Source organism: Paramormyrops kingsleyae, chromosome 10 (genome assembly GCF_048594095.1).
Source record: "Paramormyrops kingsleyae isolate MSU_618 chromosome 10, PKINGS_0.4, whole genome shotgun sequence".
NCBI lineage: Eukaryota > Metazoa > Chordata > Actinopteri > Osteoglossiformes > Mormyridae > Paramormyrops > Paramormyrops kingsleyae.
In genome coordinates this window covers 8,157,190-8,184,509 of record NC_132806.1, presented here as the reverse complement: position 1 = coordinate 8,184,509, position 27,320 = coordinate 8,157,190, and the positions used below count along the sequence as shown (strand labels likewise).

General features: G+C 38.9%; 2 protein-coding genes across 3 annotated transcripts; both read right to left on the bottom strand.

Moving 5' to 3' along the window:
• Positions 1 to 1,861: 1,861 nt before the first annotated feature.
• Positions 1,862 to 5,758, bottom strand: LOC111836987 (uncharacterized). Of its 2 annotated transcripts, XM_023798711.2 has the most exons (8): positions 5,632 to 5,758; positions 5,051 to 5,353; positions 4,644 to 4,724; positions 4,255 to 4,362; positions 4,020 to 4,079; positions 3,532 to 3,636; positions 2,947 to 3,051; positions 1,862 to 2,853 (listed from the first exon to the last, which is right to left on the bottom strand). In XM_023798711.2, the coding sequence occupies exons 1-8, from the start codon at positions 5,690 to 5,692 to the stop codon at positions 2,702 to 2,704; spliced, it is 975 nt and encodes a 324-aa protein (XP_023654479.2). In that variant the 5' UTR covers positions 5,693 to 5,758; the 3' UTR covers positions 1,862 to 2,701. The 2 variants fall into 2 exon arrangements, with proteins under 2 accessions (XP_023654479.2, XP_023654480.2); XM_023798712.2 differs by lacking the exons at positions 4,020 to 4,079; positions 4,255 to 4,362.
• Positions 5,759 to 24,961: 19,203 nt separating this feature from the next.
• Positions 24,962 to 26,978, bottom strand: LOC140593156 (uncharacterized). The gene is made up of 4 exons (XM_072717072.1): positions 25,992 to 26,978; positions 25,673 to 25,828; positions 25,455 to 25,547; positions 24,962 to 25,362 (listed from the first exon to the last, which is right to left on the bottom strand). The coding sequence occupies exons 1-4, from the start codon at positions 26,859 to 26,861 to the stop codon at positions 25,039 to 25,041; spliced, it is 1,443 nt and encodes a 480-aa protein (XP_072573173.1). The 5' UTR covers positions 26,862 to 26,978; the 3' UTR covers positions 24,962 to 25,038.
• Between the last annotated feature and the right edge of the window lie 342 nt (positions 26,979 to 27,320).

The following is a 27,320-nucleotide window of genomic DNA, read 5'->3' as shown; positions in this document are numbered from 1 at the left end:
CTATGTCACTGATAAGTTCTATGTTAAAAGATAGAACTTACAAATGACGTAGCATTAAGAAGCTTTGGGAATGCACCACATACTGCTTGTGTCATATTCATTTGATCAGGGACTAGTAGAGGTTGAGCTTAAGGCATCATCGCAGAGCAGTAAAGTCAACTAGTCTGTGCAACCCCTAGTGTACTCCCACCTGACTGCATTTAATGGGCTGCTACAGAGCACAAACCTCCACAAGACATGTAAAACATGCAAAGTCTCATGCCATTTAAACTAGCTGTGAGCTATCTAAGCTATTGCTAGTTTAGGGAACATATGTTAATATGTTAATATGAACTAATTAGCTGCTAAATTAAACATATGTACTATATTTAGTGCATTTAAGGGGCAAGCAGAGAATCTGCACAGGCACCCTGAGGGTTTCTGCATTTTCCTATTATAATTCTATGAGTTAAGTTTATTAGCCCTGATAACTAGCTGTCATTTCATGCAAATATGTTACAGATGTGGAGCATGGTGCAGGCAGGAAAAAAAGTGTGTTCTGTTTTGGTTTAACAAAACAGAACACATTGGGAAGGGCACAAGATAAAAGGACCATGAGGAGTCAAAAGCAAATGGGAAAAACAAGAGCTAACTATAAAATTCCTAAAGTATCCAAACAAGGAAATAGGGTAACACAAGTATCAGGCAGGGCAACATCAGGCAGGGCAACATTTACACAGTAATTTATTTCTAAATCCTTTATTTTATTATGCTAATCCTACGAATTTTACCTCTCTGATGGTGCCTATTCAGTTCTGTCTGACTGCGGTAACCCTCATTTCCCTGTCTGCTATTACACTGACAACTAAAATGTAACAGATGACTTTCATATCCCATCTCTCATTTGATAGAAACACCATTTTGGTGATATCATTATTAATAATGGGAGAGTGTAAGCAAATGCTACACTTTAAATATTGTTCAAAATCAACAGTACTTTACTCATTTAATATTTAGCCTAACTGGTCACAGTTGTGGATGATCAAAAACATAACCATCATACTCAAAACAAGTGAAACGTGCTCCTTGCTCTTAGCCCTGCCAGTTAAGAGATATAACTAACTTAACTCAAATGCATCATCTTTGCAGAAACTACTGAATGTTATTCCCTTCGTGGTAACAGGCAGCCAATAAGCTTCTTCATCTGTTACTGTTCGGGAGTCACGCACTTTCACTGTCGCTTCTATAAAGAATAACACAGCAGCAATGTGTGTACAGCATTCTCCCAAGCCTGCCATGCAGTTGCAGTGGGGCGATAAAATCTTGCCATCTTTCTGAATTATAATCCAGGGAGCTAGCAGTGGCTCATTGAGCTTCTGCGAATGGAGCACACTGCCCTTGTGTATGCAAAGGTCATTTACAATGCATATGCATGCATCACGAACCCATCCGGATACAAACTGGTTGTACGCATGAAGGCTTTTTAAAGATCTTAGTTCCTCCATCGTGTAGGGGCTGTTGGAGGACACCAAATAATTAACGGTGTCATAATACGACACATCCGCCCACTTCGACACGTCGTCAGTCCAGGCTGATTTTTCGATCGTATAAGGATCAGTTTCGCTTATTTTAAGTTTATCTTCATATCTTTGACGACTTACTTTGTCTAATTTACTCCTGTAATCTAATAAAGATTTTGAAGACATTTCTGAATGAATGCGAAAAAAATTCTAGACACAAAATACGCGCAGTTCGTTTACCTTGAGCACCTCCAACATGGCGGTGGTAAACAAAGGAAAAAAAGACTGATAACATATACAAATAGCATGTCCACCGGCACCACAAGCGAAGATTATTAAAAGGGCAAACCACGCTAAAAAGCTGCACATGCAAGCCTTAGTTTATTTATTTGAAGATTTTTTTTTATTTACTTATTTTGATTTGGGATTTTTTAAAAACAGTATTATATTCAATTTCAGTTGCATTGTTAAGCAGTTTTTTCTAAACATGTTTTGCACAGTTTAGAAAGATAAATAAAGGAATATTTTTGAATAAATTTGTCTGCAGCTCATTCTGCTAAAAAAAATCGTGAGAAAATCGTACCGTGAACTCAGAATCGTGAATTGTATCGAATCGTAAGTTGAGTGTATCGTTACATCCCTAGTAACTACATACTGCATTGTCAGGTGAGAGACTTCAAAAGTCATATAAAGCTCTCTCCACAAATGCTTATTTAGTAGAGGGGGAAACTACAGCCATTCAAAGTGAACAGTACACAGCTTCTTGTGGTTGATAAAAGTGTAGCAGTACAACAAAAAAAGAGAGAAAACCAAGTCTGAGTCATTGTACGCTGAGTCCCATGTCGGTTATTCTACAACCCCTACTCAGAAAAAAATTGCAACAGCATGGAAAATGCAAATAACAGAAAGCAGTGACCTTAAGTTCACTTGGACTTAATCCACCAAAAACAGTATAAAGACAAAATATTTAATGTTTGTCTGGTCAGCTTCATTCTTCTTGTAAATATACATCCATTCTTGCTGTTGAGAATTCTTCCTGTGACTTAACACGTTCCAAGACAAGACAGTCGGCGTGAGGCAATTTAGGGCCAAAAAGGGCTTTACAAAGAAGATAATGATGTGATTTGAAACAGATGATGTTCAACAGGTGACTGTAATCATGCTTTGGGTTAAAGGCTGCAACCAGGAAGACTTTGTAGCTTCTATGGCTCATGAAGACTCATGGAGGACAACCAGTAATCACTGGCAGTGCTGTAAAATGACGGAGAAAAACCTCTTCCTGCTGAGCCCTTTTCCTTGCTGACCTGAGCATAAACATCTTGTCTGGGCTCCGCACTAGATGATGCAGGAGTGCCTGAGTGTTGTAAGGCAAAACAGAACTGAGACTAGTGATTACGAACACAAAGTAAAGGAGAGTATCCCCCCCCCCCCGTGAGGTTTCACTTACCTTGGCTAGAGGTCTGATTCTCATAAAGGGTTATTTCTGGCTGTTCTTTAATCAGCATATAAGTCATGGGAACATAAACTCCCTCAGCAGCTCCATCTGCAGTCACTGTCATACAGTATTCCTTGTCAAACATTTTTGGTCAACAAAAATTGAATATCTTACATGTTATGGAAAAAGTGAATGACAAGCAAGGTTTAGTGCATGTGGCAGAATGGTAATAAGCTACAAGAATAATGCTGTTGGTGGTGTTCAAAGTTGTCTGATTTCCTTCTGTGCTTTGACATAATTGAGAAAACAAATTGTTTTCCACTTTATAAAAGCTACTCAAATCACTACTGGAAGAACCTGAAAACTACCTTCATTTTCAGAAGACAATACAAATTAAGGAAGTAGAAGATATAGGGGAATTGCATGAGTAACTAATTCCTGTTTCACTACCATTTTGGGTCATTCACTTTGCGTTTTTTTTTTATTTTTTTAATTTTATTTCTGTTCATTCATGTATATCAGAATGGGCATCTATTTACACATGATAAGGTGAAAGTCCCAGAGGTCACTGGTAGATATTGTTACCCCTCCATGTACCTTGCTCTGCATTCTGGGTCACTTCTTTTGGCTCCGTGAAACAACGTCCTTTTTGTCGCATTCCTACTGAAAAGGGATCCAGCCCCATATCTACATACTCCTCCTCTGCAGAAACAAATAATGATAAAAATTTGCAGTGGCAAAAATACAAAAGAAGAATTAAAGAAAAAATAATCACGCATCACTGTAAACATTTTATTAGAAGTCCCTTTTTAACTATGCATGCGTATATTTGTCTGAAAAACAAAGTTGGCAACAGAGTAGATTAGGGGTTGCTCAACCTTTTTTCGGTGAGAGCTACTTTTATAAAGATAATATTCGATAACCTTCCCCTTGGTTAATTTTGCTGATTGCAATCAACCAGTTTGCCACCAACGAAATAAAGCATTATCCATTAATCATCTCGCGGTTAACCATGAAACACCGGTTAATAAATGTAAATGTAAACTATAATTGTACATTACAAACAAACCAATTTCTTCACTTGCCTCTCTTGGATTTGGAACTGAAAAAAATACAGCTTCCTCCTCGTTGACTATTCTTTTTGCCTTTAAAAGTAAGAAATTTTAATGATGCAGCCTTTAAGAAGATTACCATGTGTTATTATACTGTATTTAGAGGGCATGGTTCTGCATAGAACCTCCACCAAGAAAACTATACTATGCATGATAAGTGGAAAAGATTGTTTGTGTTAAAGATCCTGGAAGATCTGCCAAAGCGTACCTGCATTTTGGATGTGTTTGACAATATTCAGAATGACCAGAAAGAAGATGACAACACAGAGGAGAGTCCCACAAGCCGAAAGCAAGAATAGGGTCACTAAGGTGTTGCCTGGCCAAAAAGAAATGCATCTCTTATGAACTATGACTAAAGCTAAACTAAAATATCAATAAATTATTATTAAAGATTTTTTGCTTGCTGTTATATCACAAGCAAAGTAATAAAGATCACATAGATTGTACAGAAAATTAAAAAGAATTATAATTTGATATTTTCTGTTTTCATAGTACTTTTTAAGTATAAACAGCTTTAAGGTATTCAGTAGATGCAAGAAATATCATATGCAGAAAGAATGAGCAAAAATATCAAATTTACAATCTTATTCATCTTACCCTGAGAATTAGGTATGATGCTGTTCTCCTTGCTACCATTGTTCACAGCAGTGGGAGAAAACCCTCCAGAGCTGGTCTCATCTGTCAACAAGACCCCGATTTTATTTAAATGTTGTTACCCTTGTGCACCTTATACCTAATCTTCACTTCTCCATCACTACTGGAGTGCGGGACCAGAACCAACTTAGAAACCGAGTCTAAAGAGCATGTCAAAGTCCAAGTGCATGAGTGGTGTCTTGACGGGTTTATTCACTGATGCTCACCAAAGCCATATCCGTGTTCTGTATCAGTTAAATATTGTTAGAACATTTTATGAAAGAGCATCTGTATACAAAACTTTACAAAGACCTCTGTTACATTCAAGAGTTATTCCTTTCTCAGAGTTGTAGACTGAAAGTCAAACTCACCTTGCACATGCAGAATAACAGTGCCCCGGAAAATGCAGTGACCAGTGCGATTGTACACCTCTAGCTCAAAATCTCCACTGTCTCTTATATGGGGCTGTCTCAGCAGTAAGGTTCCATTTGGAAAATAAGTGATTGTGTCTCTCTTTATTGGAGTACTCAAATTCCTCATCTTGAACACCATTTCTGCCCTCTTCCATGAGAGCTCTGAGAATCCAGTGGTGGGCATGGATGGCAGAGAGAGGGTGACAGATTCCGTATGCATTGTGGTGTTAATCCGACTCTCTTCCTGTGACTTTAGGCAAGCTTTTGATGAAATGTGAGTGAAAGTTATGTCAAATTAAAAAAGGCAAAAGTTAAGTTTTTATGCTGCCCATTGCAAATAAACAAATTTAAAAAATGATATAAGAACATATATTTGATCATCACCATCATTATAACTAGTGTTTTTTCTTCTGCCTGTATGAACCAATCATGCATTTGCTGAAAGCATAATAGCAAAATGACACTTTCTGCACCAAATGATAAAAAACCAAATGATATAATTTCAAACCAAATGATAAAAAATACACCCATAGACTTACACTGTGAAGAGAAGAGCACAGCAAAGCTCAGAAAGCCTGCAAGTATCACAAACAGCAGCATGCCTTAGCGCTTTGAGGTCAGGAAACCAGAAGAACCTGAGTCAAAATACCCCAAGACTGACACAGGTCTGCTCTTATACTGACCAATGTGACACTTCAGTGGGGTTTCTGTTTTTACTACTCGTCATTGCTTCTGCTTCGAGTGAGCACTTGCGACATTTTGAAAGAGTGACAAAGGGCAAAGGTGAAGTTTTCTTTTTAGCCTCAATAATGACTAAATTCAACAATGGCCAGAAAAGTCACAAGTGAATATCAAACACAGATACTGTGTAAATAAAAAGTAAATGACGTGAGGCTGCAATTAACCTCTCAGGTTTAGTTACAATTTAGTTGTGTTCCAGTTACCCTCTGGTAACCAACCAGAGTACATACTTCTGGCATTTAAAAGTCAGCGACAAAACTCCATTAAACACCATCCATCCATTTTGTATACTCACTTTTACAATGCAGGGTTCTGAGGTTCTGCAGCCTCTTCTAGATCAACCCAGGCCCGTACATCTCGCCTACACAGTTGAGCATGCATGTACATACACTTTCAAGCACCCCTCCAAGCACACACAACAATTTTGTATGTTTGTATAGCTGTGTTATTTTCTTCATTCTTTATTTTTGTTTGTGTTCATGAATTCATCCATTTCTGCACTTCTTTCAGATGCTATTGATCTTTTGCCTTTTTCTATTTCTTTCCTCTCCTTTACAGGTACAGCAATTAGAGATTGTGTATTGTGTTTTCTACTTTACTCATATCGTTTTTTTTTCTTCTTTTCTTTTATTTCTTTTTCTTCCCCCTCCTAATCTGTCCCTCCTCTTCGGCCAGCTCAGCCACTGCAATATTTTACATGTGCTAAAAATCAATCGACATGAGGGGCCTATACAGCAAACATGTTTGGCACAGCAGTGCATTCAGACCATGATTCTGCTTGCTAAATTTGCCGGACAGGAAAAAAAAACAAACAAAAAAAATCCCATCACAGAGCATAAAACACATCTGCAATAAACCATTACTTACCACTGCCCTCTGCAGGAGACAATCAGAAGAACAACAAATCACACGAATTACATTTATTTGAGGAAGTTATCAATTTAACTTTGAAGTCAGAATGAAAGTGTTTGTGAAGATGGTTCATTTTTCTAGTTTGCACAGATGAGTATAACACATTTTGTTACATGCTTATAATTAGTGCTATGTTTAATCTGTACTTCATTTTTTTTTCAATTTGTGAATAGTAAATAATGATTTAGTACCCATATATGTTCAATAGTACATTTTACATTTTAACAGATCTGCTATAAAGTAAGACATGTGAGCACTACATTTTGGACCCATTATTAAAAATGCAAAATTAACATCACTGAAAAGTTACTGCGAGAAATGTGAGATTCTTAGATCACAAAGACAGGTAGCATATGAATAAAGCTGGTTGCCAAGACCCAAGCCAAAACTTTGTTTTGTATCTCTAATATTTATGTATTATATGATTTTATGTCATCCTAATCATTTTAGTAATTTTGGGCTTTCGCATCATCCGTGAGTTTCTTTGATCTTTTAGCAAGCTATAAAAATATTCTCATTTAAATGTCCACAGGCAAACTGCAAATAACTGAAATGGGAAATGTCATGTTTCTGAATGTGAAGGGGTTACTGTATTATAAATTTTAAAAACATTATTATAGCCCTTTAGCTAGCGCTCATGTTTGACAATAGCACTAGTGATTCAACCTTCCTGAAATAGAATGCTTAAAAGACCCAAACAACTTGTACAAACATGCCCAAACATATTCTAGTTTAAATCATGACAGTCACTAGATGCTAACCAAACACAAACCAATTTCTAAACGTTTTACTTGCATGGATAAATAAACTTGAATTGTAAACAAACTCACACTCACAGATATACGGATGTGGGATTCACATTTAAAGACTTTCGTCTCCAGTCAAACACAAGATTTTAAAAGCTCAGACCCTTGGGAAGAAACATTCTAGATCTTGTCTCGATCGGTTTGGTGATGGTGACATGCCAGCAGCTTTTCTCATGCCACCTCTTGTCTTGAAAAGAGCAACTAAAAGAATTTAAAAAGCGCCTTACCTGTGTTTAGTCATATTTTTTTCTGCTTAATTCCATTTCTGGCTTTGTATCCAGAGTCTGGGCAGGTCTTAGCACTTGGAGGGTCGGCATTTCCCATGTTATGAGGTGGTTGTTTGGAAAGGCTTGTCATTCAGGGTTGACAGAATGGATAGGCCTGTATGTGGTAGTTAAGAGCTTATTGAATGGTAAATCATGTGTTCACATGCTGATTTTTAGCATTGTAACAAGAACATTGTAATTATTTTGCATCTCAGCAAACAAATGATTTCATGATGCTAATTTTGTTATGCAATTTTTACCAAGAAATCCAAACAGCAAGTCGAGCAGATCGCAAATTTGTTGCTTATACTTAATTTAGACTTGTGATTTCAATTTTTTACATTTCGGTATCAATTAGTATAAGGGGCCGTTTAGGAAATATTTCAAACTTTTCTTACACACATACTCATATGAAACGCTCCCACACATACAGGTGAAATTAACTCATACACATACTCATATGAAACGCTCGCACACATACAGGTGAAATTAACTCACACGCACATATGAAATGCTAGCATACATGCAGGTCAAACTAACTCACACATTTATAAAATTACTTATGTAACAAACATAACTCTTACAGGATGAATGAAGCTTTTCACACATGTATATCCGGAAGGTATTTCACTATATCCGGAAGGTGCTTCAATTCTGGATCCTCGTGCGTTTTGTCACATCATGGCCAATTTGAACCAGGACCATGTAATGACCGAGGCAGTCAGCTTGATAAATACAATGTTATTGTCCCCCTGTGTCATAAACAACATCACAACTGGCATAAATATCAGCGCTGTTGCACCAACTACGCCCTGAATTGCAACTCAGTCTGTTGAAACTGAGCTTAGATCCCTGTTTTGACCTGACAGTAGAGGAATGATAAGAGCTAATGCCACTCGAACTCAGCAAGAGAGTTCACAAGCACCACTTACTGAGTCTCCCCATTACAGTACAAGACTCAATTATAGCCGCTGGAGAGTAACGCCACGGCAAAGGTAAGTCCCCAAAGTAAACTTTTAATTTAATTTCAAGTTTGGCTAGCTAGCTAATATGTTAGTTTGGTGATAATAGAAATCTTTAGCAACAGACATCAGTTAGTATAATTTCATTGACATGGACAACACATAGCAAAACTCGTCATTGTGATTATCTTAAATGTTCAATGTGTTAAGTTCTTAAATTTAATAAGGATAACACATTACGTCAAAATACAGGGTTTATCTAACTAGATTAAAGAGAGCTTTCTAGCCTTTCTAGCCTTCTAGTTGTGCGCCCTCACCTGGTGTCGGTGACCCCTCCGCCTCCGTGAAACGGAGAGATAAAGAAGGGAGAGCAGTCAGGAGGGCCAAGTCCTGTGAGAAGCAGCACAATTGGGGTTTGGCACTCAGATTGCTCATGTGAGATTTGAAAGGTGCATACTGATTTATGGTACTCACTAACAAATCTGTGTCCTAAATTTTGATTACGTTTAGTTTAGTTTATGTAACTGTAGTCTCTGCTTTGTGTTAATTTTATTTCACAAATGTGGTGATGCATTTGAAAATCAAAAATTTGGAATTATCCGCTGAAATTCTTGAGCATTATGAACCTTTCAGTGTTAGATCATAAATAAATGGATTGTCAGTTGCAGCCAGGATCCGTTTCTTCTCCCCCCAGTGTTGCTATTAGAAGTGAGAGAGATGTGAGCTCATCAGCCCTGAGTGCAGCGACAAAGAAATCTCCGCAGCGGCATTGCAAGTGGTCCGTGACATGCAATCCACTTGCACTACTGAAATAACTTTTTCATTTCATTTCATTTTATTTATTTTTCAAAACATTTCCAGATTTGGGCATCTTCATGAATAATGCATTTAATGCAAATACCAAAAGAATAAGAATAAAATGTGCATGAGAAGGATTTTTTTATTTGGCCATGGCCCTTTAGGGGCTCCATAGAAAATTGACACTGCCAGTGCAAAAAACAAACCAAAAACGCATGTGGTAGACACTGGCCCTTAAATGGTACAAAGTCGTTTTTGTTCTTACAATAATTCATTAGGTGACCAAATGGTATATATTCAATATATTCTTTGTGATATGGCAAAGCATCGTCGGAGCGTGCAATAGGGTCAACCACTTATAAACTCATTCTTGCCAGCGTTGGATGCATAATCCTCATGAGCGCAGACTCCCAATTACATACACTTCACCTGCTTTTGGTGTATTCTGTAAAATATCTCTTATGATTCTATTAAATGCCTTGTCGGATATGACAGAGTAAGACAGTGGTCAAACTCCGAGATGTTCTCTGTGGTTGTAAAGCGTTCATCGGCCAATGCCAAGACATGTAGAACTTATTTCCCAGTTCATGCCAAGGGCCAAGCAATGCTCTATTTGTTCAGATGTAATGTCATACTGAAGGCAACCCGGTCGATAATTTCTTATAAGTGGAGGAACTGGTGTTGTTAGAGCAAAGGACACTTCTGTCGTGTCATAGCAGTGCTGCAGATTACGTACGCACCTGTAAACTGACTCTACCAGTTCATCATTGAAGAACTGTATCACTTCTTCATTACCCCAAACACCCAACAACCAGAGCAAAAGTTTAAACAGCAAAGTTCGCAAATGCATAGTATCATCCAGTACTGTGATCAAGTAGTACGATTGGAAGAATGTTGTTCCATTGGGCATATGATGAAAATCTCTTACGGATATAAAATTGTATTTAATAAGCAGACTGCTTCGGTCTTTACACAGTCCCATTACAGATCTACCATAAACGCTCGTGGAGATCCAAAATTTGAATTGAAACACCTTCTGGATATACTGAAACACCTTCCGGACATACTGAAATACCTTCCAGATACTGAAACACCTTCTGGATATACTGAAATACCTTCCGGATATACTGAAATACCTTCCAGATACTGAAACACCTTCTGGATATACTGAAATACCTTCCAGATATACTGAAATACCTTCCAGGTACTGAAACACCTTCTGGATATACTGAAATACCTTCCGGATATACTGAAATACCTTCCAGGTACTGAAACACCTTCTGGATATACTGAAATACCTTCCGGATATACTGAAACACCTTAAGGATATAGTGAAACATTCTTACGCACAAATGTGTGAAAAGCTTCATTCATCCTATAAGAATTGTTGACATTAAACTGTATATGTACTGTATGTGTATGAGTGTTTCATATGTTTGTGTGTGAGAGTTAATTTCACCTGTAAGTGTGCAAGCATTTCATATGTGTGTGTGTGTTAATTTCACAAGTATGTCTGAGCATTTCATATGTGTGTGCGTGTGTGTTAATTTCACCTGTATGTGTGTGAGCATTTCATATACTGTATGTGTGTGTGAGTTTTCAGTAGTATGGATGTGTGTTTATAAATTTCACATATGAATTTGTGCATGTTTCATATGTGTTTGTGTAACAAAGTTTGAAATATTTCCCAAACGGCCCCTCATAGATTAGATATTTATATCGCTAACCAGAAGTGGGCTATAGGCAGGTCAGAAGCCTCTTTTCAGTGTCATTATCACAGACTTCCTAATGTTTTTTACTATTCCCCTGTTAAGCTGGAGTATGTTTCTCTAAAGCAGGCGTCTCCAACTCCGGTCCTGGAGAGCTACTATCCAATAGGTTTTCTATCATACCTGGCTTCTGATGAGCCACACCTGTTCTCAGGTAAATACCAGGAACAGGTGTGGCTCATCAGAAGCCAAGTAGGATAGAAAACCAACTGGATGGTAGCTCTCCAGGATCGGAGTTGGAGACGCCTGCTGTATGTTGAACTGAATGGTTTCAACTATGTAAGTAGCTAACAGGAGCTTCTATAAAACATACTCCTGAATAGGACTTACCTTGTTAGCCTTTTAGTAACATATTTCAATGGCTATCAGGATATATTTTTTCCCACACTAGGCACACTTGTGGAAACTGTAAACATGCTCCTTCACTGTATGTCACTTCCATGTGCCTTATTCAGCTAGGCTGAGGTAAAGTCAGATTTTCATTCCATGGCACTTTTAATGTTTGATGAATTATTATTGTCACCAGAACAAAAAACTGAGACTGGGGTCATGTCAACCACAGTTTTTACATTGAGCAAAAAAAATTTTGTTTTTTTTTCTTTGAGACACAAGATGAGGGTAACCACCACGGAAATAGCAAACCATAGTCTTAGAAAGAACATTATAAATTTGTTCTAAGAGGAAGACCTACTTTCTTAAAACCACATATAGTCAGCCCACAACCCACCTGGGTCCTCAGCCATACTGTAGCATACATACCACACACTGACGCTTTGCTAATGAATTGGCCCAGATCCGACGTACAAGTCGCACGGCAACACTTTGCTAATGCATTGGCCCAGATCTGGCGTACACGTCACATGGCAACATTTTGCTAATGCATTGGCCCAGAGCCAGTGTACACATCGCACACCAACACTTTGCTAATGAATTAGCCTAGAACTGGCATACACGTTGCACACCAACATTTTGCTAATGCATTGGCCTAGATCTGGTGTACACATCACATGGCAGCATTTTGCTAATGCATTGGCCCAGAGCCAGCGTACACATCACACGCTGACACTTTGCTAATGCATTGGCCCAGATCCGGTGTACACATTGCACACCGACATTTTGCTAATGAATTAGCCCAGATCTGGCGTACATATCACATAATCGACGAGGTACATTATTGGCCCCCCGTGCATCCCATATGCGTCCCGCTGCAGCTGGCCCACACTTGGCACAGGCATTTTTATTTCCTCAAAAACTATATGTCTAGCTGTGTAGATGTTGTTTTAAAGGCAGTTCACCCCAAAACTGAAAAAGATATGTTTTAAAAGGGATTAGTGCTATCTATCCTTCGATGTTGTTTTGCTGGGAGTTGCCTAGCTTTGGAGCCACTTCATCCAGCTCCTCTGGGGGAATCCCGAGGCGTTCCCAGGCCAGCCAAGAGACATAGTCCCTCCAGCGTGTCCTGGGTCTTCCCCGGGACCTTCTCCCAGTCCCCTCACTTGTGAACAAGACCCCGAGATACTTAAACTCCCCCACTTGGGGGAGGACCCCATCCCCGACCCAGAGAGAGCATTCCACCCTTTTCCGGCTGAGCACCAAGGTCTCTGATTTGGAGGTGCTGATTCTCATCCCAGAAAAGGAGGGTGGACGATTCACTTACTGCTCCACAGAAAGACAGGGGTTTATTAACAGAAACAGAAAAGACTGGGAACACTACAAAACAAACAGACCACAAAGGGTAAAAACTAAAAAGGGGTACAAAGTAACTAACAGAACAAAATAATCTACAAAGGGAAACCAGTTGCAACAAGAGCACCGGCAATGAGAACTCCACAACAAACAGAGCAGGATCAGGAACTTAAATACAGAGGGCTATCAAGAATACCACAGGGCAGGTGAGAACAATTAACAAGGGCTAGCAAAACAGGCAACTGGTGAAACGAATAATTAAATCCAGGGTTTATACAGAGATTCTTAAGTTGAATTTGCTACCTTTTTACTACATTTTTTACTACCTTCACAATATTTTTTACTACTAGCACAACTTCAAGCTTCAACTGTAGCAGCGTAAATGTAAAGTGACGAGTAATGAAATATCTTTCCAAAACGAATTAATAACATATTTCCTCACAATTTAAAGAGGTAATTATAACTTCACTTCAACACTGGACACAAAAACTGGCCAAATAGAGAGAGAGACAGACAGACAGAGACAGACAGACAGATAGAGAACCAGAGAGAGAGAGTCAGAAAGAGGCTCTGTAGGTGTATGTGAGTGTGTGTGTGTTAGGGCAAGCGAGTGAGCTACATTTAAGTAAGTAACTCTACCATAGGAGTTGGATTAATCAAGATGTCACAACAGGCCTTGGTTCATAGGTTTTGCTCAATATGTAAAAAAAAAAAACAATTGCATAACAATTCAAAGACAGACTGGACCTTTAGAATGAACAGCTAGACATTGGAATTTGAAACAAATTTCTAAGTGGTTCAATTAGGGCCTTGAAAAAAAGAGGAGGAAACTAGATAATAATTAAGTGCAACGTACTTTACACTGTAATAACAGTATTTCATTAACAAACAAATAACTAAATAACTTAACTTCAACACGACACAAAACCTGGCCAACACAGAGAGAGAGAGAGCGAGAGAGAGAGAGTGAGAACGAGAGACAGAGAGAGAGAACATAAACAACCAATGGAATTAACAACAGGCAAACATACAAGTTGCTAAGTAAAATTACAGTTAGACAGCGGGATCATAAGTGCCTCAGCTGTGTGGCCTTTTCTTCTATCATTTTTTCCACTTGGAGAAGTTCTGCTTTCTTGTCCTTGTGTCTTTTTCAAAGAGAGTTGAATTTTGTAATGAGCTCAGCCATCTTTGTTCCTGCCTTTCCCTCGGCCATCTCTGCACACTTGTCGGCATCATTTTCAAGTGAATGGCACACACTATTGAGAACCTGCTGCCGGTTCTGGAGGTCCTCCAGATCTTTCTCTGCTGCTTTCCTCTTCAGCTCTTGTGTGGTACTCTCCTACTTTTTCCACTCACTATCAAGGTATAGCCTGTATTGTGACCTCGCTGAAGCAGCAGAGGCCAGGAGCTCCTTGGTCAGAGGAACTTTCAGAATGCCACCACAGACAATTACCTTATCGCAGATTAACCTGAGGGCTTCAAGAGATTCATCACAGTGGTTGCACGTTTCTACCTCCTTATTTAACCGAGAAGCCTCTCTCCACTGTGGCTTGTCCATGGGACAGGAGGAGAGCACTTTGGCAGAACTTTAGCAGGTCAGAGTGGGACGTGCAGAGTTTGGAGTGGAGAAAGACATCCAGACGCTGCCTCAGGGGTTGGAAGGAAACAAATTCTTCTTCTCTGCCCACAACCGAGAGAAAGGATGTGAATTGCTGAATGATGACATCACCTGCAACATTGACAGGAAAATTAAGATATATTCATTACATTAACACATTCCAGTCAACTGCTCCATCATCCATTCAACAAAAGTACATACAGTACATCATAGATACACAACATCTAAAGCAGTGGTTCTCAACCTGGGGGCACGGAGGTCTTGTCTACATTGATCATTGACACTTTCACACCTCTTAGATTAAAAAGGCAGAAAACCACAAATGAGATTCCTAGCACAAGACCTTAATCAATTTGAATAACCTATCCACTTCTACTGTCCCTATACGATATTTTCTTACCAGCTGATATGCCACCTGCCAGCTTGCTGCCCCTGGATGAAAGTCTGTACTAATGCCTTCATCTGTACAATGCACCACTATGGATCTTTGACCATCTTTGTGGGATCCAGGCAGGTAATCTGCCTAACAATGGGGAATTTCAACGGGGACTTTTCCTGCAGTTCCTTTATGTTCCTAATCAGACACTGCAAACACTTTTTTCTCAGGCTGAGTACAGATAGTTTCCCTATCTTGGTTCCTGGTTTGCCCAGGAGTGCCTATTAAGGAACATTAAGGAACATTCATGTCAATGCTTTCTTTGAAAGGAAATGTTTGCATAATATTAATGATGATCGCTTTCATGCAATTTCCTCATCAGAAACACCATTCTCACCACTCTTAATGCAGTTCTCAAAACAGTTCATGCATTTCTTCTAACACTAAATCACCTGTGCAGAAGCTACTAAAACAATCAAAACCTTGTGCACGTGTGTCAGAGCACTTCATCACTGTGACAAATAAATAAAACACTTTCACCAGTGCATCAAGACTTAGTCAGCAAATGTTTTAATTTTTAATTAAATTCTTACTAAAATCTAATGTAGAGAAAAAAAACAGAATAAAATGTAATGTGAAACATTTGTAAATGTACAGATAATTACTGTAACTGAGCAAGCATAGAACCAAGTAACAGAAAATATACACAAAATTTACATACATTTATACAGTTATGTATAGATGAATAAACCTGCATCAAATTACTGTCTTACATACCCCCTGGTTTAAAGCAGGGGGGACACAGATGTGCCCTGAAATCCCCCAAGGGGCATCCAGTCTCTCTTCCCTGTTAGGCCACATCATTGTGTTTACATCACATCTAATATTTTGTCTTCAGAGACAAAGCGGGAGGAATCATTTGGTATGCCGCACCCAGGCCCGACAAGCCTCAGGTGTGATGACCCCACAGCCAGCATCCATTACCTCCCGTAATGACATTTGATCATGGGGCCTGCAATCATACACCTTCCACCTCCAAGCAGAGAAGAATTCCTCAATAGGGTTGAGGAATGGTGACAAAGGCGGCAGGAACACATCATCATTTGTTGGTGGGTTTCAAACCATTCCCTCACATGGTTTGAATGATGAAAACGTACATTGTCCCAAATCACAATCCCCCTTGCATTTTCTGGAATAAGAGCATTGTAGAGCCCATCCAAAAACTGAAGAAGCCGGTCGGTGTTGCAGGGCCCAGTGGTGGCTGCATTGTGAATGACTCCATGTTCAGCAATAGCAGCACACATTGTGATATTGCCCCCACGCTGGGATGGGACATCTACTGTGGCCCTCTGACCTTTTATGTTCCTGCCACGTCGCCTTAATTTGTTTAGGTTAAATCCTGCTTAATCTACATACACCAAAATGTGCTTGGTCTCACTGGCCTCCAACTCAAGTATCCTCTAAATAGAAACACAGGCATATATAATGTTCATATATACTGTAAATACTGTAAGAAAGAGCAAAAGATAGAGTAAGAGTGATCATGTTGCTCATGAAATCTTGTCAAGGACAATATGCATTTCGAACACCACGCCCTCTCACAACTTCCTGTTCCATTTTCAGCCCTATCAACTGTGTGGAACCTGAGCATCTATATATGCTTGTGTAAATGCAATCTAGTGGCATGACATTCCCCTCTGATATAAGATTGTGAACATGTGTTTCTCTTTGTTTCAAGTGAATCTTATCTGAGAACACGTAATTCTACTTATTTTCAATTGAAGACCAATTTTATTGTTACCACTGACAGTGTGTGATTGGCCTTGCTCTTTACTACATACCTGAAAGAAGTTTAAAATGATTCGATTGATGGCACTAATGCATTGCGCGACAGTATCAAAACGAGTGAGAGACCTGCAACTCTCAGTGATCAATGTATGAACTGTTTTGATGAAGTCAGATGAGAAATGCTAATTTGTGTGGGAGACTATATTACTGTTTTGAGAACTGCATTAACCCTTTCACTGTTCCTCTCAAATGGAACCTTGTACAGCTGTTTTGTTGAGACAGCATGCTTTTTCAGCACCCTGCCAATGGTGGAGAGACTCACCGAGGTAAAGTTCTCAAAAATGCCATTGTCCTCCATAATATTACGTTGTATTTCTTTTAGCCTAACGGCATTGTTTTCCCTCACCATATCCAGAACTGCCATCTGCTGCTCATGTGACAGAAGTGGGTCTCTCCCACCAGAATGAGGCAGTGGTTCTATTCTGACAACACAAGCGGGGACATCAATTGTTATCCAGAGGTAGCTGACTCTTTGTACTGCATACTACAGAATTGTATTTGATACACTGCATATGAAACAGAACTAATGAAAATGTTGGACCAGTTACCTGCTCTCCGTCCTGAATGTCCGTATAATAGAGGCCACAGTACATCGTGCCACCTGAGGCTGCACCCGCCTGCCAGCTTCAGCAAAGCTCATGCCATGATTGAAGACATGATCTACAATTGTTGCCCGTATTTCTGCAGTGACCCTCTGATATCTACCCGGTTGTCTTCCATGAGCTCTTCTTTGTCCTCTGCGTGCTCCTCTCTCTCTTGCCATTCGAACCTCACGCCCTCTCGCAACTTCCTGTTCCATTTTCAGCACTATGCACTGAGTGGAACCTGAGCATCTATATATCTGCTTGTGTGAATGCAATTTAGAGGCTTGACATGCACCTGTGATATAAGATTGTTAACATGTGTTTCTCTTTGTTTCAATTGATTCTTATCTGAGAACATGTAATTCTACTTATTTTCACATGAATACCAATTTTATTATTACCACTAACAGTGTGTGATTGACCTTACTCTTTACTACATACCTGAAAGAAGTTTAAAATGATTCGATTGGTGGCACTAATGCATTGCGTGACAATATCAAAACGAGTGAGAGACCTGCAACTCTCAGTGATGAATGCATGAACTGTTTTGATGAATTGTCAAAGTCAGATGAGAAATGCTAATTTGTGTGGGAGACTGTGTTACTGTTCTGAGAACTGCATTAAGAGTGGTGAGAACGGTGTTTCTGATAAGAAAATTGCATGAAAGCGACTGAGAAAAACTGTAATATATATAGATATTATTTTGTGTTAGCTAGCCATATTAAGCAATTTTTTTCATGCTAGTTCCTTTTGAATTGATGTCAAGAACCACAGCAAGTGTACAAGGTGCGATTTTTGAGTTAGCTGTTCAGAAAACAGTTCTGTGTTGCGTGTAGAGAAACGGGGAAAAGGATTTCTCAACATGTACACGGGTGTTTAACATGCTGTGGACAGCCATTTTTTGCGTTTTATGTGGGCACAAATGTTTTAAAGTAGTGCTTGTGTGGACGGGATTATATTGTAATTAGGTGATTGTTTTTCGCAGAGAGCAGAAAGGTGTCATAATTACCCACAAAAACAACAGATCTTCCGCACAAGTAGCTGTTAGTGGCTGCAACTTCACTCGCTCACCGCTAATATCCAACTTTTTTCCCCTCCCGTTCAGCCGCCCTAGAATGGCTACTTCTTCACCCCAATCCACAAAATCCTGATGGAGCTTGAGGCAAAGAAGATGTCAAGCAAAGTACAAGCTCTGAACATCAAGCTACAAATGATTAAATAAATCCCAGTCACTTTGTTGACAGCCATTTCATATTTGTTTTGCCTTTCACATCTCAGTTGTTCGTTTAATTACTTAACGAGAGTTCTTTTCATAATTCTCTATACTTTCTCCTTTGTATTGTCCCTCTAGTGAGACTTAAATGGTTAATCTAAGGAGATAAGTGGTCAATGTATAGGTCAGCTGTGCATGTGTAAGGATTATGTAATCACAGTTGCATGAAAAACTATTTGCTGCTAAGTGGATGAACTAAGCAATCTTTCTCTTCTGTCTGAACTGTGCAGTTGACCTTCCAAACTGTGCAGAGCTTCCAGGTCTTTAACTGGCAGGACCCCTACTCAATATTTTCAGTGGGAGTCTGTTGTTGAGCTGGTACCAGTTTCAGGATGAGTGATGGCTGCTCAAGGATAATTTCCTGTTTCGTGAGGATTTCGCTGAATGAGAAAAACAGTAATGATGTGTAACAAATGTCATAGCTGAGTGTTATGTCGCAACAATAACCCTTAAATAACATTTCATGTTATGCGAGTAATGTTGATGCAACAGAACCACAATGTCAGAAATAAAACAGAAATACATGCATGTTGTATAGACTTCTCTTGGGGGGGAACATGCTTACAGACCTATAACAGCCACCTAGCACTGAATGAGAAAACCTTTACTGGTCATTGCAAACGCAGCACAGCACAGTACAATGAAATGTGACCTCTGCACTTTGGGGGATCGGTATCTTGCTCAAGGGTGTCTCAGTTGTAGTAATGAGGGATGGACAAACATGTGGAAGTTTGTAGGTGCAACATTCGACCAAGCATCCTTCTGTCTAAATACATGCTTCTCTAAGCTATTTGCTACCATTGCCCTTATCTACTTCCTTTTTAAATATATATATATATATATATATATATAGTAATACAGCATAGCCTGGATCATATAAGTAATTTATGACATGTTAGCACCAGAATACAAAAGAAAAGGAATTGACTGCCTGGCTAAAAAAAGTCACCGTTTGAATTTTAAGACGTAAATACTTAAGAGTCAATAATTGGATCATTCATGCAATGATTACAGTTTTTCTCAGTTGCTTTGGTGCATTTCTCACAACAGAATTAAACTTTGCACAACAGTTAGTTCAACCTCCACAACATGTAGTCATTTTGGCACAACCTAGTAGCGGTTTCATGTTCATTTGGACATGAAGCAGTTGAGTAAGTACAAATATCTAAAGAATGGTCACTTTTGACTTGCTATTCATCACTATCTCCTTGCTTTTATCATGAATGTCACAATTATTTATACTTGTACCGGCTGAATAGTCATTGTCCTTACAACTAATAGTCTTCATTTCATTGCTTGTGTCATTGCACTCAAAATTGTTGAACATCTTGTCAAACAATTTGTACACCCATATTCCTCGTATTGGTGCATACAATACACAACACCTGTTGGCTTTTCTGGACGCTCTTTATAGGGACCTAATCCCACAAAATGAAAGGGATGATCCTGGTGACAATCGGACAATGTATGTAGTGGTTTGGGATAATGTTAGCTTCCATCACTCTGCTGTAGTCAGGCAGTGGTTTGCAGCACACGACAGGATGCTTATGGAGTTTCTTCCTCCTTACACTCCATTCCTAAATCCAATTGAGGAGTTTTTCTCTTCCTGGAGGTGGAAGGTATATGACAGGCATCCACATATCCAAATGACCCTGCTAGCAGCTATGGATGCAGCTTGTGATGACATCACAGCAGAGTCCTGCAGAGGGTGGATTCGACACTCCAGAAGATACTTTCCCCGATGCATCGATAGAGCTGACATTCGCTATGATGTTGATGCAAATATGTGGGCAGACAGACGGGAGCGTCTAGATATCAATGATTGATATGCAGCAGTGTCTGTTTTTCAGGTTTTTTTTTGTTTCATAACTACTGCAGTAAGGTTTACTGTCTAAGTGAGTTTATGTTTGCTGTAAAATGTTTGTTTTACTGTATTTCCCCAGTTGCACAATGCTGTGAACAGTTTCAATTACAGTTTTTCTCAGTCGCTTTGGTGCTTTTCTCACATCAGAATGAAAAGTCTCAAAACCATTAGTGCAACCTCCACAACATTTAGTCATTTGTGCACATCATAGTAGCAATTTCTCCTTCCTCTGAACAAATTGCAAATGCCCTTGGACATGTATCAGTTGCTTTCATACAATTCTCTGCCGTTTTATAACATTATCATTTGCTTATGTCATGTCAGTCAAAATGAACTATACTTTTGGATGCTGAATAGTCGTTCCCAATAAAACTAATAGTCTTCATTTCATTGCTTGAGTCATTACATACAAAATTGTTGAATTAGTTATCAAATTCTGTCAAGCAAATTTTATACCTTTCTTTATTATTTTTTCCTGGAAATGTCTCCTAAATTGAACAATTTCTCTCAGGTGAACTTCAGCTTTCACTGACGAGGAGGTGTGTGAAGTATTAGTTGTAACCAATGACAAGCCACTTGTTCACAGTCACTCATGGATCAATCCCATGAACCCTCAATTGGCAAGCATATATGAACCGAGCAGGAGATAGTGTGTACCATTTCTACAATTCTGTGACACAGAAATGGAAGGTCAGCATCGTGGAAGAGGGGTGAGGATGCGGGGGGGACAAAACAGGGGAAGAGGGAGAAGACGCCAAATACATAGGCAGGTTCCTAATGAAATTAGGGCAACACTTGTTGACCATGTTGTCAATCACGGCCTCACAATGGCTGAGGCTGGTCGGAGGGTGCAACCAAATGTTGGAAGAACCACTGTGAATTCAATCATTCAAACATTTCGTAGGGAGAACAGGTATGTATAGTATTGGACAGTAATCCAACATCTCATAATATCTCATGTTTAGTGTACATTACTGTAATTTTACTGTAATCTGCACCACAAAGGATTGAAAGACAACCTCGCAGAGGTGGAAGAGGGCCCCATTTTACCCCGCAGCAAGAGGAAGCCATTTGTGCAATGGTGATTGCAAACAATGCAATAAAGTTGAAAGAAATTCAAAGTGCTGTCATAGAGGATAACGGTGTATTTGGCAATATTGGATCTGTGTCAATTGCAACAATTGACAGAGTGCTCAAGAGAAATGAAATGCGCATGAAACAATTGTACAAAGTGCCATTTGAACGGAACAGTGAAAGAGTGAAGGAGATCCGTCACCAGTATGTACAGGTAAATCATGCCTTCTATGTATACTCTAATGTTCAGCGCTGTAAACTGTTTTACTTTGTGCAGTTCCATGCAGTAGACTAGCAATTCTGTATACTGTATATATTCACAGAACATACAAAATGCATTGTTACACAGGAAAAGTTGTTACATTTCTCTCTCTCTCTCTAAAGCGTGTACTGGAGCTGGAAGCCAGGGAACTACTGCACACACTCATATACGTTGATGAGGCGGGTTTCAATCTGGCCAAAGGCAGAAGGCGTGGAAGAAATCGCATTGGACAGAGAGCAACCACTGATGTCCCAGGCCAGCGCGGAGGGAATGTTACAATGTGTGCAGCCATGTCAGACAATGGCATCCTCACCCATATTCCCCTTCTTGGTCCATACAATACACAACATCTCCTGACCTTTTTAGACACTCTTTACAGGGACATAGTCCCTGAGAATGAGAGGGGTGGAGGCCAACTCAACAAGTATGTTGTTGTGTGGGATAATGTCCGTTTTCACCACTCACATCTGGTCAGGCAGTGGTTTGCAGCACATGACAGAATGCTGGTTGAATATCTCCCTCCCTACTCCCCATTCCTTAATCCGATAGAGGAGTTTTTCTCTGCCTGGAGGTGGAAGGTTTATGACCGGCATTCACATGCGCAATTGGCCCTGCTAGCAGCCATGGATGCAGCATGTGACGACATCACAGCAGAGTCATGCAGAGGGTGGATTCGCCACTCCAGGAGATACTTTCCTCGCTGCATTGCAAGGGATGACATCCGTTGTGATGTAGATGAAAATATGTGGCCAGACAGACAGGAACGTCTGGATGTGCCAGAATGATTTAGAATTACAATGATTGCTGATGATTGTAGAATTACAAACAGCCTACACAATAAAAATGTGAAACATACGTATTCAGTGTCTTGTACTCACTTACTTCCCTAACTACAGGAATGTCAAACTTTACTGTAGATTTTACTGTAAATGGCTGTACAAAAAGTGTATAGTGCTGTCTTGAGCATTTTCAGGTAGTCTCACCGAGTTCTGACCTTTTTTTCCATTGGAAAACTGAATACTGTAAACTGTCATAATGAAAACATGACAAAGCCATTTGACTATCTTGTTCATAAAGATGGTGTCAAGACTTCTCATTTTGATGACACTGGCAGTTTCATTGACATGAATACTTACTTTTGAGAAATGGATTATCGATTTTGAGCAAGTGACCTGCTTTTGCAGGTTATCCACTAGGTTTTGCAGTTTGCACTAATTGTTTTGAGAAATACACTAACTGCTGTGCAAATGTTAATAGTGATGTGAGAAAAGCACCAAAGCGACTGAGAAAAACTGTAAATATTATCAAGAGTGCATATGAAGTGTCTTGATTTTCCATTACAATTTATGGTTTTCAACATGCCATGCATGCTGTCCAGACTTGACATGTCATTGGGAAGCACCTACAAAGAAATCCGTCACAATGAGAACATGTTCAAACCATTTGATTTTGTGACCAAAGGTGCTGGTGTAATGACTTGTAATTGTGACAGCCCTGACACTTTGATTGATATAAGTACTTGCTTTTGATGAATATATTATCTGTTTTGATTAAGGGACTTGCTTTTGAAGCATTGACTACTTATTTTGAGCAACTGACTTGCTTTTGAACAACTGACTTTTCTTTTTGATGAAGTGACTCACTTTTGCAAGTTATCCACCATGTTTTGCAGTTTGCACTAATTGTTTTGAGAAGAGCCTTAGTAGTGGTGCAGAGATCAATTCTGTTGTGAGAAATGCACCAAAGCAACTGAGAAAAACTGTAATATGTCACAGTTGGCAATAAATCCTTCCAATTTTAGTGACAGCCACAATTTCTCACCCACACACCAGGTACTAAACTCTACCTCGTTTGTCCCCTCAAATTCCACCACCCTAAACATACAGCTCTAAAATAGCAGACAAAAAAATGAATCTACACTCAAAAAAATAGCACTTTGGTTGAACATGATTTAATCGTGGACAGTGGTTCCACGTGATTACACCACATTAACTTAACACCACTGGATGATGTTAAACCAGCTTGAAGTATTTCTGTTCATTTTACATGAACAGATGACATTGAGTAAACATGATTTAAATACTTATTTTTAACTTGAATTAATGGTTTTTATTGAACTTCAATTAATCATGCCATCTTAAATTTAATCCTTGATGTTAAGCCGATATGTTTACATCACTTTTAATGAATCCCATTTAGTCAAGTTACTACTATACGTTATAAAATAATGAATATCACCCATTTTTCCCCATACTTCAATGACGACTACAGAGGCAGTAAATATGTAATAAATCCTTTTTACTAGGGAACAGCTTCAGCAGGTGTTACACTTTCAAAAACATTTCAAACACTTTAAAACAAGTTTAAACACATTAAGCCTGCATTTGTGACAATTTATATAAAACAAATGTGTACAGAAAGGTTTTCTTTCACAATGCAAAATGAAACCAACAGGTTCACATTCCTACATGTACAACCTGTTAATATATAAAAAAAAAAACTTAGCAAAGGGTGCTTGCTTTTAATGCATTTCACAACAAGAACCTAACATCTGCAATTCCACAGTAAAAAAAAAAAAATATATATATATATTTATTTGTTCATCAGCCCTCCACTCAAATGCAAAACTTTACCAAACTGTGTGTCCGTCAAGCAGTCTGTAAATCTATTCCAATTCCAAAATGTGCCTGGATAACTTTTGTAAAGTTATAAGCAAACACAATGTGTGCTATGTGGAACATCTTTGAAAACTATTTAAAACATTCAAACGTCTTTCCTTCAAGAACAGTCAGAAGCTATTAAAACTATCATTTAAAAAAGAAAAGGCGTTTAAAAGGACAAGTTTAACAAAAAAATTAAAATATAGTCACCATTAACTAACCCATGAGTCATTGAAACCCTTGATGGTTTGCCTTGAGCTTCTGACTTAATTGGGTGAGTTAAGGACAAATGTAATTTTTAGGAAACTATTCCTCTTCACATATACCCTGATGTACCAAAAAAAAAGACAATAAAAAACAATGTGTGAACATGAAGTATGAACATGTTTTGACTATTTGACACAAAAACATAGTTCCATGGTAAAGGTCAGTCTGTTCATCAGTCCTTTAATGAGGTGTAAAAAGCTTGGTCTTGAGCGCTTGAACTTTGGTGGAGAGTTTATGTCCATCAAGCTCCAGGAACACTTTTTGCAGTAGTTCAAAGGTGTATCGAAGCTCTTTCGGATAACTTAGATTTAGGGCATATATAAGCCCAATCAGCAATGCAACACCATTTGCTACATTACCAAGCCCTTCTAGTGCTGTAACTCCTTCAAGAACTACTCCAACATCCGCAGGTTCATCACCAACTTCACAACCTTCATATCTGATGACAAAAACACCTATCACCATTTCTTTGATTGCAGCTTCAGCACTGGAAAAATCTGCATCCTATAAACAGAACAAAGTACATTAATAATAATGTACTATAAAATGTATTGTTATACACAAAAAATATTGTCAAAATATTTAGGCAATAATACCATGTACTCCTTGATGAGATTGTCAGGATCCTCATTTAGGTAGACAAACAGGGCTTTGAGGACACACTCCCTCTTAACATTAATGCAGTCACACTAGGGAAAATAAAGAAAAATTAGCAACATGTACCAATCAACAAATACATCTTCAATTCACACAAGTCATAAGTGAGAAACAAAGATTAATTTATCTAGAAAAACAATTTTCAAAGTTATCATACCTGTGTAAGTGGCACAAGAAGTTTCCTTATCCTTTGTCCCTGAGCTCCACCTCTCTTGGCAAAGATCCTCAGAAGACTTGGAGTGTGTTCATCCAGCTTTGAGAAGAATTTTGAAATTAAGGCGACAGTTGTTATCCGTGCAAATTCAGCACAAACCTAAAACACAAAAATAGAAAAACACCACAACGTTAATGATGTATGCCCAAAAAAGCTAGCTAGCCTATGTGTTATAACTTGCTTATATGGTGAAATTATTTTATTTTGACTTATTGGCATTTTAATTTTATGTAAAATCTCACATAAAGACAGGGAGAATTACCTCGTTTTCTTGGAACAAAGCCGGCCATCTGCTCTTAAAGTCAGCAATAAGTGGAGATTCTTTGACAACCTCTTGTCTTCTCAATGCAAATGAAAGGTCCATTAATCTTCTCACAGTTTGCTCGTTGTTCTTCTTCTTAACCTCAGAAATTAGGGAGACTCTGATTTGCTCCATGCTGTCAGGAGTTTCACCAGGAAGAAATGAGGGACAAAAGTTAACTTCAGCTTTGCGTGGCTTCTTGACACCAAAAGCTGGATTGCTTACACCCATAGGTTTGTGCTTCATGGAATTAACGGTCACTTCACTACAACCAAGATTTCGCAGCTTGGTTCTGTAATTTGACATTTTATATTTAAGGCTTCTTTTCCAGCCACTGCAGCCTGTTAAGGATCCCTGTTCCTTCAGGCAAGGATGCCGTTTTATAAGGGCTTCAGCCACTTCATCAAATTCAGCATCAGAGAGGTACACTTTGAATTTTACTATTTCTTCAGCAAGTCCATCCAAAATGTCTGATTTCAGCTTTGGGTCTGGATTCAGTAGAAAGCCAGTTTTTTGGTATTCAGAATTGCCTTGCTCCAGCTTAATTTCTGCATCATAGGAGAAACGGGGCACAACAAAACATGTTGGCCAAGAACACCTTGTATTCGAAGTCAACTCTTGGGGGTCAAGGGATGAAGGTGGTGATACTTCAGAGGATGATCTTGAAGACAGAATGTCTGTGTCACATGATGAGGGAGATGGAGATACTGCTAAAGAGTCAAAGAGTTTGATGACCTTAAGGGTGCTTTTGTTCTGAACATCAGTTGTGGAAGTCAGGTTCACAAATTCATTGAAATCAGGGTCCATGATTTGAAGTCTGGTTTCTCCCATCAAATTACACTGTGTCTGTATCTCATTCTTCAATTCTGCCAAAGAACAAGGTACACCATTCTGAAGTGTCACTTTCTGGGCATTGTTCTCTCCCAGAATTACACGGAGGATGATGGTGGAGGTCATTTTTACAATCCTGTTGATGTGAGAGAGAAAAAAAAAAACTATTGTTTGCACTATAGGTACATAAGATTCATTCATACAGTTAAACAAGAAATATTTAAATGGCACCTGTTATAAATGAATTTGTCTTTTCAGTGACACCAAACGAAGACCTCCAACCTTGTAGTCAGCCAATGGATAGCCATCAGCTAATTCACTTAGTTCAAGAAAGAAAATCTCCCGTGATGGAGAAGAGGTCAGTTCAAAGGCCCTAAAATGGTCCCTATACCAACCACACAGACCTTTCAGTACAAAACTCAGTCCCTTCTGCACTATACAAATCTGAATAATTTCTGC